This window comes from Dermacentor variabilis, chromosome 4 (assembly GCF_050947875.1).
Source record: "Dermacentor variabilis isolate Ectoservices chromosome 4, ASM5094787v1, whole genome shotgun sequence".
NCBI classification, from domain to species: Eukaryota; Metazoa; Arthropoda; class Arachnida; order Ixodida; family Ixodidae; genus Dermacentor; species Dermacentor variabilis.
In genome coordinates, this window is record NC_134571.1 from 70,658,046 (window position 1) to 70,671,881 (window position 13,836).

At 49.3% G+C, this 13,836-nt stretch overlaps 1 protein-coding gene across 2 annotated transcripts in view; it reads left to right on the forward strand.

Moving 5' to 3' along the window:
• The window catches only part of LOC142579335 (uncharacterized), a 163,931-nt gene that overhangs the window by 108,936 nt on the left and 41,159 nt on the right, over positions 1 to 13,836 (forward strand). For both annotated transcript variants that reach the window (XM_075689410.1, XM_075689412.1), the window contains exon 2: positions 677 to 1,019. In XM_075689410.1, the coding sequence (XP_075545525.1) occupies positions 677 to 1,019 (343 nt within the window). The remainder of the gene's footprint in view (positions 1 to 676; positions 1,020 to 13,836) is intronic.

The window sequence follows — 13,836 nt, forward strand, 5'->3', positions numbered from 1 at the left end:
CGATCGTTAACGGTTGCCGTACAAGGAAAGTTGCTGAAGCCAACTTTTCCGCAAGGGGACTTGGCAAAACGTTGGCTTTATCGACATTTCTTGTTCCACCACTTATAATCATTTCAAACCGCCATCTTTCTTTGAACTTGTGTCTTGTTTCAATTCCGTCACCGTGGCAGTTCTCATCAAGACGCCACCATTCAAGAGTTGAATGATACACTGAGTTTCAGATATTTCAAGGTATATACGATAAGCTCTAATGTCTCTACAGGTTGCAAGAATGAAGCGAAAGCTTTGCGTTGTTTCACATCCATCTATTTCTACCTCTGGCATGACAAGATAAAACGTGGTGAAGAATGCATATTATTCGGTTTGTTCTCAAGTGCATTAACATTAGTGTCACGGCTCCGCACTCGCGTGGCTGGTCAAGCATTACATTCGTTCGTAAGCATGAAAATTTCACATCAAGAATAATGGTATATCAGGATGAAATGCCGTTCTGTTCTGTGCAGTGTGTGTAGAACTGGATAGTCAGCATGTAGCCAGATCTATTTTAAACAAAACATTAAAAAAATGAAACGCAGACGCCCGTCGTCAAAGGTTCTTCCTTAGAAAGAATTCACTGAGCGTTAAGAGTCAAAGCTGAAGTGTGATGACGTGGTCGCCCGTGTTTGTATGTTTGCAGGACCCAAGAAGATGAAGACTACTGGTTCGTCACGACGGGGTGCCACCGGTGCTGGAGGTGGGGGAGGGGGAGGAGCGGGTGGCAACGGCGGCGCCGCCAACCACCTGGTCCAGGGCGCAGGCCCCGGCGTGGGGCCCCACCCAGCCATGTCAGGCTCGATGCCGGGCCCCGAGTGCGCGGGCTGCCAAAAGCCCATCCGCGAGCGGTTCCTGCTCAAGGCGCTTGACCAGCTGTGGCACGAGGACTGCCTCAAGTGCGCGTGCTGCGACTGCCGCCTCGGAGAAGTCGGCTCCACCCTCTTCACTAAAGCCAACCTCATACTCTGCAAGAGGGACTACCTCAGGTGAGCTCCGTTCGCTAATGTTTCACACGCTGTATAAATATTGGAAAGTTACATCGATAGCTATCAGATTACGTCATGGATGAAGCCTTTTCACCGCGTTAGTACTCAAACATGTCGGCCATGATGACGTCATTGCAGCATATCAACTCTCTTTGCATTGCTTTGCTTTTGGACGGTGTCTGCTTCTCACTAGATTACCACTGTTATCAAACGTGTAACTCGAAGTAAAATGCACCTGTTGTGTTGTCCTATTGCTACTTTTCTCGTTTACGCGGCTTCTCGACCTGCTAGTACGCCAAGATGGCGGCCACGGTGACTTTAATGAAAACTATCTATAGGAAGGATCATTGATCAAAGTGCTGTGCTGAAACTGCATACTTCTTCGCTCGTCACCACAGCCGCAGTGTCATCGGGACGGGTTCAAGAGCACCTGCGCCCTTTCCGTCGCTCCAAATGCAGAGAGATTTAGGCGAACATTTGTTTTCATTCCACTGAAAGGTTAAGAAAAAAATTGCAGTGATGTTTCACTTCGTGAACGCGGGCTGCACGCAAGCGTATGGGTGCTATTCCCCTTTTTACGCGAAAATGTTCTTGTAACTTCCTGTAACGGATGTGACGTTGGCGTCAGCGCGCAAAATATGCTCTCTTAGCAGAGATGGCGCCGCCATCCAGGAATGGTGAAGCGAAGTATTGCAGCATGACACTAACAAGCGCCGACAGTTAGCGCTTCGGTATACCCTCAGCGCAGCGGAGGCTCTAACGCGGTGTAGCCTGGTGTAGGCGGTGTAGGGCTTCTGCTGATTAGACGACGCAGTTTCCGCACACGGTTTGTCTTTCGCGTCCGGTTGGCTAGTGACTCTTCGTCGCCTACGAAGGGCAGCTTCCACATGCCTCAGCAGTGCTTACACGCCGCCTACTGCTTCGCTTGCGATGGCAACAACTAAGAACCGCTGCGCTAAGTAGCGCAGAAAGGCAACGACGTCGGCGGTCAAATCTCGGCGAGAGACATGCCAGCGTGAAGCACAGTGCCTTCGCACGAGGCCAGCTTGGCGAGCGGGTTTTGAACGTGAAGTGTTTTGTTTGTTTGTTGTCGTCTTTTATCTTGTTTTTCTTTTGCTTTTTGTATTTCTTTGTTTGCTTTATGATCCATACCATTGGTCGGCATCGATGCAGAGGCCACTGAGCCATCCTTTTCATTAAAGTTCCTTCTCTCTCGCGCGCGTTCGTAGCACACGCTGAGAACTCTGCTATATTCGTATCCCTAAAGCTGAGCGCGTGGCAACTAAACTGGCTGCCGAAGACACTACGGAACCGGACCAAAATGCTCGTACCTTCGCCGAAGCGACTCGGTAGCACGACGCCGTGTGCCAAGCAAACTTGCAATATGGTCGCCGTCTCGCAAATTGTGCGGCTTTCGCTGCAGTGGACCGTGAGTTCAAGAGGTGATTTACGAAGCACTCCTTCGGTTTAGCTTGTACTATTAGCGAGCGCCTATGCTTTATGGGGGATTTGCGCAGTGCTCCGGCACGTGCAGTGCAGTGTCTCCGGGGGATGTTTCCCGGTCGCGAGTCGTTCGACAACTTTTGCTTGTGTGACAATTCTCGAGGATCTCTGTACAGCGGTAGGATGCCGCTGATGGCTACTTGCAATTTAATTCTTTACGTACAATAAATATGCAACATCTTCTGTGAAGACACGTTTCACCTTTTGTGTTCGACCGATTCCGATGAAAGAGGGGTCGATCATATTTTTCTGCATTGCGCGTAGACTGTTTGCATTGTGGCAGGCTGCCTAGCACATTCTTCGGGAGTCTCCTGGGCACGCCAAGCCAAAGCCACCTAGATATATTTTTTCTAGGTGGCTTTGGTCAAGCCCGTTCCTTTTGCCTGACTTGTTGAGCTCGTGCCCGGCGCTTGGGGGAGACTTCGGGTCCGTCGACTCGCGCTCGGCCTCCGCTGATTGCGTCGCTGCTCCATGCTTCTCTCTCGGCGCTCGGCCTGTCGATCACGAGACGAACCTAGTACGTCCATAGCATACGCACAACCCGTAGCAACTGCCAGATGAGGTCAACCCAGCGCCCCTCGCCTACCCTCGTCCTCCGCGACGCTTCGCCTCCTTTCTCTTTCCGCGGTTCGCTCAACGCCACCTCGACTTTCCTCTAGGTAGCGTTGCTTTTCCGAACGTATGTTGATACACAAGGAGAAAGGAAGAAAGATAGAAGGGAGCACAGCGCAACGCGATTGAAGCCAAGGGTGTCTTCACAAAATGGGACCAGAGATACAGGCGCATTGTGACCAGAGATAGACAGAGTAGCTGAGCAGGTGCCGGCCGAGCACACATCGAGCAAAAAATACCCATAAAATAAAGAACCACCTACCGGGCACCAAACGTCTCGACAAATCTCGATTCTTTCTCCGTGATATCGACGCAAAAGGTCACGTGTTGGGCCCACACTGAGCAATGTACTGAACAAAGGGACTGGCATCACAAAGCGTTTGCTTGCCAAGGCCGGCTGCGTGACGCAATGCTCTCTCCTATCTCTTTTCCTTCTTCCATGTTGCTGCACGTGCAAAGAAGAGGCGCCGCGAACATGCACAGTGAGCATCGCGGCGTCTAAGCACGAACGGAAAGGGCGCGAACGCGGTCGCGGATGCTGGATTGATGTCGATGGTATGACGCCTGGTGCCCCGGCGCGCGATTCTGCCTCAGCCTCCAGGCGCCTTCCCACTCCTGCACTTGCTTCTCTCTCGGGGAAAAGAAAATTATATCGCTGATTTCAGTATTCACAGCGCATGCGAGTAAAAGTGCAAGTGGCATTGAACGAAGACACAGAAATTAAATAGAGCTTTTTAAAGCTGGAAATGCCACATAAGCTCTATCATGCGATCCTGAGACATTGCTGTGGCGATCTGAGATAAAATTATACGCACAGTGACGACAGGTAGACTTAAAGGTATCATCACCATCATCATCGCCATCAGCTTATTTTTATGTCCACTGCAGGACGAAGCCTCTCTTAGCGATCTTCAGTTACCCCTGTCCAGCGCTAGCTGATGCGAACTTTCGCCTGCAAATTTTAATTTCATCACGCTAGATAATTTTCCGCCATCCTTGACTGACTGTGCTTCGCTTTCCTTGGCACTCATTCTGTAACTGTAATGGTCCACTTGTTATCTGCCGTACGCATTAGTTACATGACTTGCCCAGCTCCATTTCTTTGTCTTGATGTCAACTAGAGTACCGGCCATCCCCGTTTGCTCTCTGATTCACACCGCTCTCTTCCTGTATCTTAATGTTACGCCAAACATTTTTCGTTCCATCGCTCTTTGCATGTTCCTTAACTTGTTCTCCTCCAAGTTTCTGCCCCATATGTTGGCACCAGTAGAATGCAATGATTGCACACTTTCGGTTTCAACGATAATGGTGAGCTCCCAATGAGGATTTGATAATGTTTGCCGTATGCACTCTAACACACTTTTTATTCGTCTGTAATTTTTCTTTTCATGATGAGGGTCCCCTGTGAGTAATTGACCTACTCATGTACACACTCAAGAGGCTGACTGGCGATCCCGAATTCTTGTAGCCTTGTCAGGCAATTGAACATCACCTTTGTCTTCTGCGTATTAATCTTCAACCCTGCTCTTATACTTTCTGCGTTAAGGGCCTCAGTCTCAATCGATTGTTACAATTCAGTGTTGCTGAACAGGACAATGCTATCTGCAAACCGAAGGTTGATGAGATATTCGTCATTGATCCTCACTCCTTATCCTTCACAGTCTGATAGGTTGAACATTTCTCATGCAGTGAGTAGCATTGCAGAGACTGTGTCTCCTTGCCTGACCCCTTTCTTGATAGGTAATTTTCTACTTGTGGAGAACCAAGGTAGCTGTTAAATCATTTTAGATATTTTCCAAGATATTGACGTATTCCTACTGTACTCCTTGAATACGCAATGCCTACATGACTGCTGGTACCTCTACATAATCATGTGCCTTTTCGTGATCTATTAAACCAATATAGAGAGGTTGATTGTACTCCGCATATTTGTACGGATAGTAATAAATAAAAAAGTAAAAAATATTCAGATGTGTATGGCATACAAATCTCACTCAGTTCGATTGTGCACATTGTACAGAGCAGCAGGCGTATGCATTTGCATGTCACATAGAGCTTGCAGATACAATGCTTCTGGACATGAGTTTAGGATTCTGTTCACGTGGGCTAGCTGGTATATGGCTTGTTCCAGAAAGAAAGAACAATGCGTTGACTGGTACACAAAAGGCAAGAAGATACAAAGAACCGCTGAAAATGTATACTAAGTTTCTATTTCTATTCGTGTATGTAAGTTTCACAACACCAGCTACTGGAACAGATATGTTTCTGCATATATTATTGACCGAAAATAAAGACGGGGACAGCGGAAGAGAACCGCTGTCCCCGTCTTTATTTGCGGTCAGTATGATATGCAGTAAACGCCAACTAGGCCAAACTGAAATTCTTCTGAAGATATGTTTCTATTAACAACGTGCCATAGTAAGTTATTTTCTCAAGCAAGGACAGAAGTATCACGCCTGTAGCAGTGGGTATCGAAAAGTCAATATAGCCGAGCAATGAATATGTGCATAAAAAAGTCGAACTGGAACGTATACTCATAATTCACACAGATGCCTATAGCTATCGAGCTCAGATGGCAGAAGAAAAAAGAAAAGAGAAGCATACATATATATGTCAAATCGTTAGCGGCCCAATTCCGACGTGACTTATGAGCAAACGAATAGCACATCACTGTTCGAAATACCGCAGTCAGGATTCAATGCCGCGCTACAGTACGTACTTCCAAAACAAGTGCTGAAATTTATAGATTGCAGCCCCGCATGACGAATAAAACGGTAATTGTGTAGTCGATATGAAATATCTGGGCTTCCTTTTTTTTCTTATAAGTAATATTTCCCTCTTTTAGTATTTGTCGTGTTTATAACGTTTGCTCATGTTTTATTTTCTTGCCTTTATGTTGGTATGTGAATTTCGATATGTTACTTTCTTCAAATGACAAGCAGTAGCCGGAAATATTTCAGTGCCAGCATCTTCTTCCTTCGCCATGCCTATAAAAAACACTTTGTGTAGTCCTCCATATGTATATACGTTGTCCCATCTACGCCTTCGTGCACTAAAGAAAGAACTTTATAAAAACAGACTTTCATTGTTAAAAAAAAAGCTGCGTAGTTGTCTAAGTCGGCGTCAATTTGAGCCTGAGTAGCGCATATGCCAAATACATATTAGTTGCGCGGTTTTATTGTCAGTAGAAGCCGAAGCACTGCCACGCAATGACGTCACGACGGCAGGAATGTTATGTAAGATCCTGGGATGTCGAACAATCGCCGGACGGCAAAGTGCTACGATCCAAAGATTTCTCAGTGGGCAATTGATAAGGAACGCATACCGAACACCCACGAGACATCAGTGCGTTCTCGCCATTCTCCCCATCCAGCTCGCATTATCTCCACCGAGCGTACGACGGCGCCCCGAACGACCACACATATACGCAGAAAGGGCACACCGGGAAATTGAGAGGCCAATAGAGCGCTAGGCAGCAGCCACTGACGGTACAATGGATTCCACGGGCAATCGACCCCCTTTACCACCGGCGCACCGCTCACTATAATACGCGTACGGATCGAACTGCACAACCCGTTCGTGGAGTCGGTCACGACCGGCCGTTCGTATACACAATGATACAGTCGGGTCTGGGGGATAGCGATCTGGATGGGACCCGTTAGCTCGCGTTAAATGGGCTATGATGGTCGCGGGGCCACCGGTGCCTTTCTTCCACAGCCTCCAGAAGCTCCCCTTCTCTACCGCCATCTTAGTGCACAAAGTGCTGGGGGAAAGCGGCAGAGAGAGGGAGAAAGAAATCGCCCGCGAGCGCGCGTGAGCGCGCGCGTTATCTCTTCGGTCACGGAGGCCCGGCCAGGGATAGGCCCCGCGAATTAACTCGTAAGCGGGACCGCACCGACACTGCCGACCGACTCGGAGAGTCGACCCTCCCTGAGTATACGGCGTCGCCAATGGCTTCTTCCAGCAGTCGGAAAGACGGCGCGCCGGCGCTGTCAAGGGTTACCCCGTGCAGCACGAGTCGGAGTGCGGGGAAGATACGGGGGGGGGGGGGGGAGGGAGAGAACGAGGCGCCCGAGACGGAGGTGGGAGTGGAGGGTTGGTTAGGACCGTGGCTAAGGTCGTCGCGCGCGTCCGTTCGAGTCACTGGGCCGCGGGATTGAGTTTCGCCAGTGTCTCGGTGCGTGATGCCGTTTAGACCCCGGGCGTCTCCTCTAGCTCGGGCCGTGCTGCGTTCGTCATTAGTCCGGTGCCTCCGCGCGCCGCGAGTCGCCGAGACGCGAGCGCCTCCGAATGCCTCCGCAGAGCTGCCCCGCGAGCAGCCCCGCGAGCTCTGCGCGGTATTTAAACGGGCAACCGAAATTGGCTTCCGCACTCCGCCACGAGTTTGTGTATTTACCGCTTTCCTTACGGGCATTAGTGTGGGCGCTCCCACATTCTTCCACCTCGTCTTGGTCCCACTCGCACGCCTTGTTCCACCGCTGCGAAGGCATTTGGCGGGCGTTAATGGCTTCCGAGAGATGCCGTATGAACGAGGCAATCTTAATTGTGTCGGAGCACAAAGACAGAGCCATCCCAAGTGCCGACTGTCTTGAGATAACTAAAATAAAAGAAAAAGGAGAGTTGAGTTGTGAAACGGAACAATATATATCGAGGACATTTTCACGGGAACGAGATGGCGTGCGCATCTCTCTGTCCAAACAAAGAAAGGCAGAAAACAATAGGAAAATTGTATTGTTTAGTCATGGCCATGTGCCTATTATGTCGTTACTCACACCGGTGCGCTCAAAATTGCGCAAGAGCACATTCAAGAGCTTATGAAACTTGCTGCGCAAGAGCATGTAGACAGAAGCAAATTGTGGTCATGGTGGTGGTGGTGGTGTTGCAGTGGTGAGTTTAGCCTGACTTGCTTGGCCAGCAATTTCTAAATCCGAGCATGTTTTATGCCATCACCTGAGGCGTTTTCCCAAGCGTTAATCAGCTCGGTGACTCGGAGGAAAGCGATCAACAGGCGCATACAGAACACCTTTCCTTGTTATCCCGGGCTCTTCTGAGAACACTACTAAGGCCACGCGCGGAAGTAGTTAGAAACTCACACAGGCACTTTTGTATACATAAAAGTAAGAATCAACTAGCTCAAGTTGAATCTTTATTGTAAGTTTGAGTAATCCAGGCTAAGAGGCGCTCCCTTAAGAAGTAATCACACTCTGGACACAACGCTTTATAGTTGTTAAGTGGATTCATAACATTAACAACACTGACGGATCTTGCGCGTCATAAAGCCCTACGGTGAAAACACGTTCTTTGAATCCAAGGTTGACTGTTACTTCATATTAGGCTTTCGCATAGAACTGAATTGCCAGAGGGCCTGTGCCGCTCTCGCTTACCCACTTCCAATCCCTGCCTACTTTCGTCCTTTGATTCTAATTTTATGAGCTACTCAAGATCAAAAAGATCAACCCTTTGAGAACATGAGAAAGCTTAGTCATGGATATGTTATCAACACCAACCAAATGCAGTCTCTCTTGGTTGTACGTACTGTTGAAAACTTATGCACATTCTCTCGCATACGGAGATGTTTGAGGTCGAACTAGCCCAAGCCGAAGTTTTCTTACAAGTTTGAAGAATACAGGCCACCAGATACGCTAATCTGACGCAGCACAATGTTAAGGAACGAGAAAGTGCGAACGCTTTTTCTGAGCGAAGGCAGAAAGCTCAGCGTGGAAGTAACTGGGAGATCAGAGAAGTAAGAGCGACTCGGAATGACCGAAGCCAAACGGCGCGTATAGGGAAGCGCTCTCGGTCCTTGACGGCGTAGCACGCTCCACTAGCGCACCAGCCCCGCCGCGGAAAATCGCTCTCCCAACGACACACAGCCGTGCTCGTGTCTCCGTCGTTCCTTTTCTCTCTTTTCCTATATCCATCGCTGCCGAGTCGCGCACGCGCGAGGGCGCATTGGGAAAGAAGAAAGCACCGGTCAGAAGTCGTTAGAAGCCATTAATGGACCATTGGAGACGTCTCCCGGAGCTCTCCTAACCGGCCATAAAGATAACAAGAAACAGACGCGCGTATCCGCCGCCGCTTTCTCAAACGGAGGGGTGGCGGCGGAGAGCAGCGGTCGGCTTCGAAGCCGCCGCCGCCGCCGCCACCGCCGCCGTTTCCGCTGATGCCGCCGCCGTACGCGTTGGCAAACCGCTGCGTGTGCCGACGGCGCGCGCGCTCGCACAGCTTCGAGCCTTAATGCTTCTTTGTGGGCCGCTCTTCTGCCGCGGTCTGGCTGGCCGGCGGGCCGTCTTGCGCCAGGAATGCACCGTGATCAGCAAGGGAAATCGTTTCGGCCATTACCCACGCGTGCTCTGGATAGCCGCAGCTGCCGTGGATAGAGCGAAACTGCCATGTCTGCTTCTTCTTCTTCTTGGGCGTCCCTCTCTCTCGCTCTCTCTCTCCTCCCATTATTTCTCTCCACTCCAGCGTGGGCCACGCAGCAGCAATACTACGGCTGCCCTCACCCGCCAACCACCCGTCAGGACCGCGGTTCATTCGCTTCCCTCTTCTGGTCGATTTTTATTCGCGGCCTGATACTTTTCCTTCCCTTATGTTTTGTTTGTGTTACTTTTCCTTTGCCCTTCTACTTCAGGAATCACACCCACGCGCAACTGTGAGCGAGCTTGGAAGAGGCAGCGCCCGGGCGCACGCGTGCGTACGCGCGTTTGGACGTTAAGGCGTACGCACTTCGGCGGGGTGCCTGCTCGAACGCTCGCGGCAGTGGTCTTTGGCCATTAGGGTCCTACGAATCTCCGCCATTACTGCTCTCCCTCGCCCAGTGCACACTGCCCCATCTACTTTCGACTACCGCGGCTCCCGCAGAGTGGCTGCTAAGCAAAACAGGCATCACCCGCGAGCGTATCCTTCGAAGGAGAAGACGAACTTTACGCCGGAAACATTTCGGCTCGAGTACATGACTGCACACGCTGGGCAGAAACTTCCGGCCCACTTGGTTTAACGGCGCGGAATCGGTCGTCTCGCGCGGTGGGACGACCGGTTACGGCGGCATGAAAACGTACGCGTAAGAAGTGGGGAGGAACCGTCGCGAGGCCGACGGTGTTATGGAGCAAAGTCGTTCCGTGAAATCGCCCAGAAAGCGTGATTCGGCACATCTTGCTGCTGCGTTGCGGAGAATAAAGAGCAAACGGCACGCGAACTGCGATCACAATGAACTTTCCTCGCGGCGTCTATTCTTAATTGGGAGTCTGGATAGAGAGCGCGCACACCGAATTCTCTTGAAGCGCAGGTGATTTTCGTCTATCTTTGATGTGCCCGTGATCGTCGAGCTTGGCCATGTTTCGAGAAGGCAGCGTGTACCAAAGCACGCAGGTCTGTTCCGTAATCTTAGTAAATGCGCCTACAGCTTCCGAAGCTAAAGGTAAATGACTAATGTGCATAACTTGAAGAGCTCTAATAGATTTAGCGTTGGAACAGCAGCCAATAATGGCCCGAGAGCCCGATTGCCCAAGCCAGGATGACTATCATTCGCGTGGTCGCATCCTAAGGTCCTGGATGGACGCAGAAGTTGAGCGATTACCGCAAATGGTATGAATTACTCGCATTATAGAAGCTTCGAAGATTCCTATTGCGCGCAGAAAACAAAACAATAAATGAACAAATATTGCGAAAGGGAGCTGCTTTTAAACGAACAAGGATTTCGGAAATATAAACTTGTTCGATGCATACTTGCCCATATTTTTTCATGTAGGTCGTTCTGGCCATATTCCACACACGCTCCTTTGGAAGCACTGCTTACTTCGTAATCTGGCATGCATACTCGGCGCCAATACACCACTAAAGTAAAACATAAAATAATCATTGGTCTTCCCACCTTATTGGAACCATCGTAACACTGTAGCTGAAGCTTTCCCATTCATTCGAATGAATTGTGGCATTTTAATTTCGAATGATATGTCACCAAACGGGATCTTTTTCGAAATAGGTTTCAATCTGACAGCCTACTAAGATCAGAAACTTAGCGTGATTCTGCGCACAGCAATATATTAATCATTTTGCCCCCCCAACAAACCTAGCTAAAAAAAAAGTTGTACGTGTTCGTTAAAAAGGATAACTGGCAAATTTGCTTGTAATACACTATTGTTGCGCGACACGCATTTGAAGTTATTTTTATTACTACAGCTGCCAATATACGTTTCATTGTGACAGATCGCTAAACGTTCCTTACTCAAGTGTTTCGAACTGAGATAAAAATAACGCACCCTTTAACTTGGCCGCAGCCCTCCAGCACAACAACCGAGTCCTAGGCAGAAGTTGGAGCACGAAATATCACGAAAAGTAACAATACCAAAAAAAAGAAAGGGTCGAGAGTCCTGAAGAATGAATGACCCCTTGGGGTCAGAGTCGACGGGAAGGGCACGACTGGTTGCGGTGCCAGGCCGGTTTCAGCTGAACCCGACGCGGCAACGAAGCCACGTGACGGGGCGTCAGTGCCACGAAGGTAACACGGTTGTATTACGGGGCGTGTCGTCTTAATCGAGAATCGATGCCAGCAGCCGCCGAACGATGCGAATCAATGCCTGCGGTTCTACCACGGTGTAACGCTCGGCTGCCCTGCCACTGCTGTTACTATACCATCGCTCCTGCTGTGCCGTGTACATATACCGCTGACCGAGCACGTCAAAGACGACTCTCTTCGATCAACGCAATTGCACCTCGCCATTGATTCTGCATCATCATTCCGAGCATCGTGTGCGCAGCCGCGGACGAGTGGCAATGAGCGGCTTCTCGCTGTGTCTGGCCTCCTGAAGGCACCCGGCTTGCTCTCACAAAGAGGCTAGTAAGCTTGATTGGCGCGCCAGAGTTGACGCCTGCCACTCGCAATAACGAAAATGACATCATCCGAGGCGGCTGGCCAATGACAAACAGTTCTTACGAATCGAAAACTTTGGCAATTCTTCCCCATGAGACTGGACTTCAAGTGCAACTAGAGTTGTCCTCAACAAAAGTAACGATGCCTCAAAGTGGGAAGTAGCACGGTGTTCAAAAGGATTAAATAGTAGCATGGGGTTAACTTGGATCCCGTGAGGTCTTTTAAGTTATTCCCATATTTAGAGACGAGCCCATATACAGTTAATATTTCATTTAAGGAATGCGATGTAACTTGAAAACTGGTTCGTTAAATCAAAGACACCTGAAGTGCTCCTCTGGGTACTAAATATTTAAGAGAAAATAATGATGTTATTGTCGCCTGCTTACGCACATATCGCATACAGTGATTGCGTTGAGCATGACTCATGCATTTCTTTCTGCGAGTGGGCTATAGGGGTCTATCCCCTAACCAGAACCTCAGCGTACCCGCATTATGCCCATATTTCTCCCCTAATACTACCCCCCCCCCTCCCCGCATACGAAAAGAAACCGGTAATTAGGTCGAAACGCGGAGCTTTCAACATATTAGGCATTCTGAATACGTGTATTGGCATAATTTCGCGAAATCGCCTTTGATCAAACCAAGGTTTGTCTATATGTACCCTCCTCCCAGTTTATCAGTGACGGCTTGTCTATGTTAGTTTACAAGAATATGTTACGACTATAGTAAAATAAACCGTCGATGGAAGCTTATACCTACCACACACCTTCCAGACACCTTATTTACAGTCAGTGCAGCCTCTCATCTTGTTATTCATTGCAGCCAGCTTTTTAAACCCGATCACAAAATCCGTGGGAGAAGGGACGCTAAACTTGATACATGCTATACTGTCTCTGGTGGTACGTCACTATATGTGCATGAACAAAACGCCGCGTACTGAAAATTAGCTTAAAAATATGTCTTGATGTGATCAGGTTGCTCCGATACACGTGATACGGAACAAAAATGATTTTTATGAGCCCCGTGACCGAAGTCAGACATGTGAATTCAATTCACGTTAGCCCCATCATAACTCTCGAATATAGACCGTTCAATACATAAGCAACCTGCCAGTGCTGCTCTAGCTTAACGGACCTGAATGCTTAGCCCGGCGCTTTCATTGATAGACATTATGGAGCGTTCATTACGTTGGAGCCTCAACGTCTAACCTGAGAACATAGACCTTTTTTTTCTTTCTTTCTTTTTCAAGCAGAGGCTAAGGAATGCTCCTCTGCACACACACACACACACACACACACACACACACACACACACACACACACACACACACACACACACACACACACACACACACACACACACACACACACACACACACACACACACACACACACACACACACACACACACACACACACACACACACACACACACACACACACACACGCACGCGCGCACACGCGCGCGCACGCACACGCACACGCGCGCACGCGCACGCGCACACGCACACGCACACGCACACACGCACACGCACACGCACACACACACACACACGAACGCATACGCACACGCATACGCACACGCATACGCACACGCATACGCACACGCATACGCACGCATACGCACGCATACGCACGCACACACACACGAACGCATACGCACGCACACACACATACATACATGCATACATGCATGCATACATGCATGCATACATGCATACATGCATGCATACATGCATGCATACATGCATACATGCATACATGCATACATGCATACATGCATGCATACATACATGCATACATGCATGCATGCATACATGCATGCATGCAT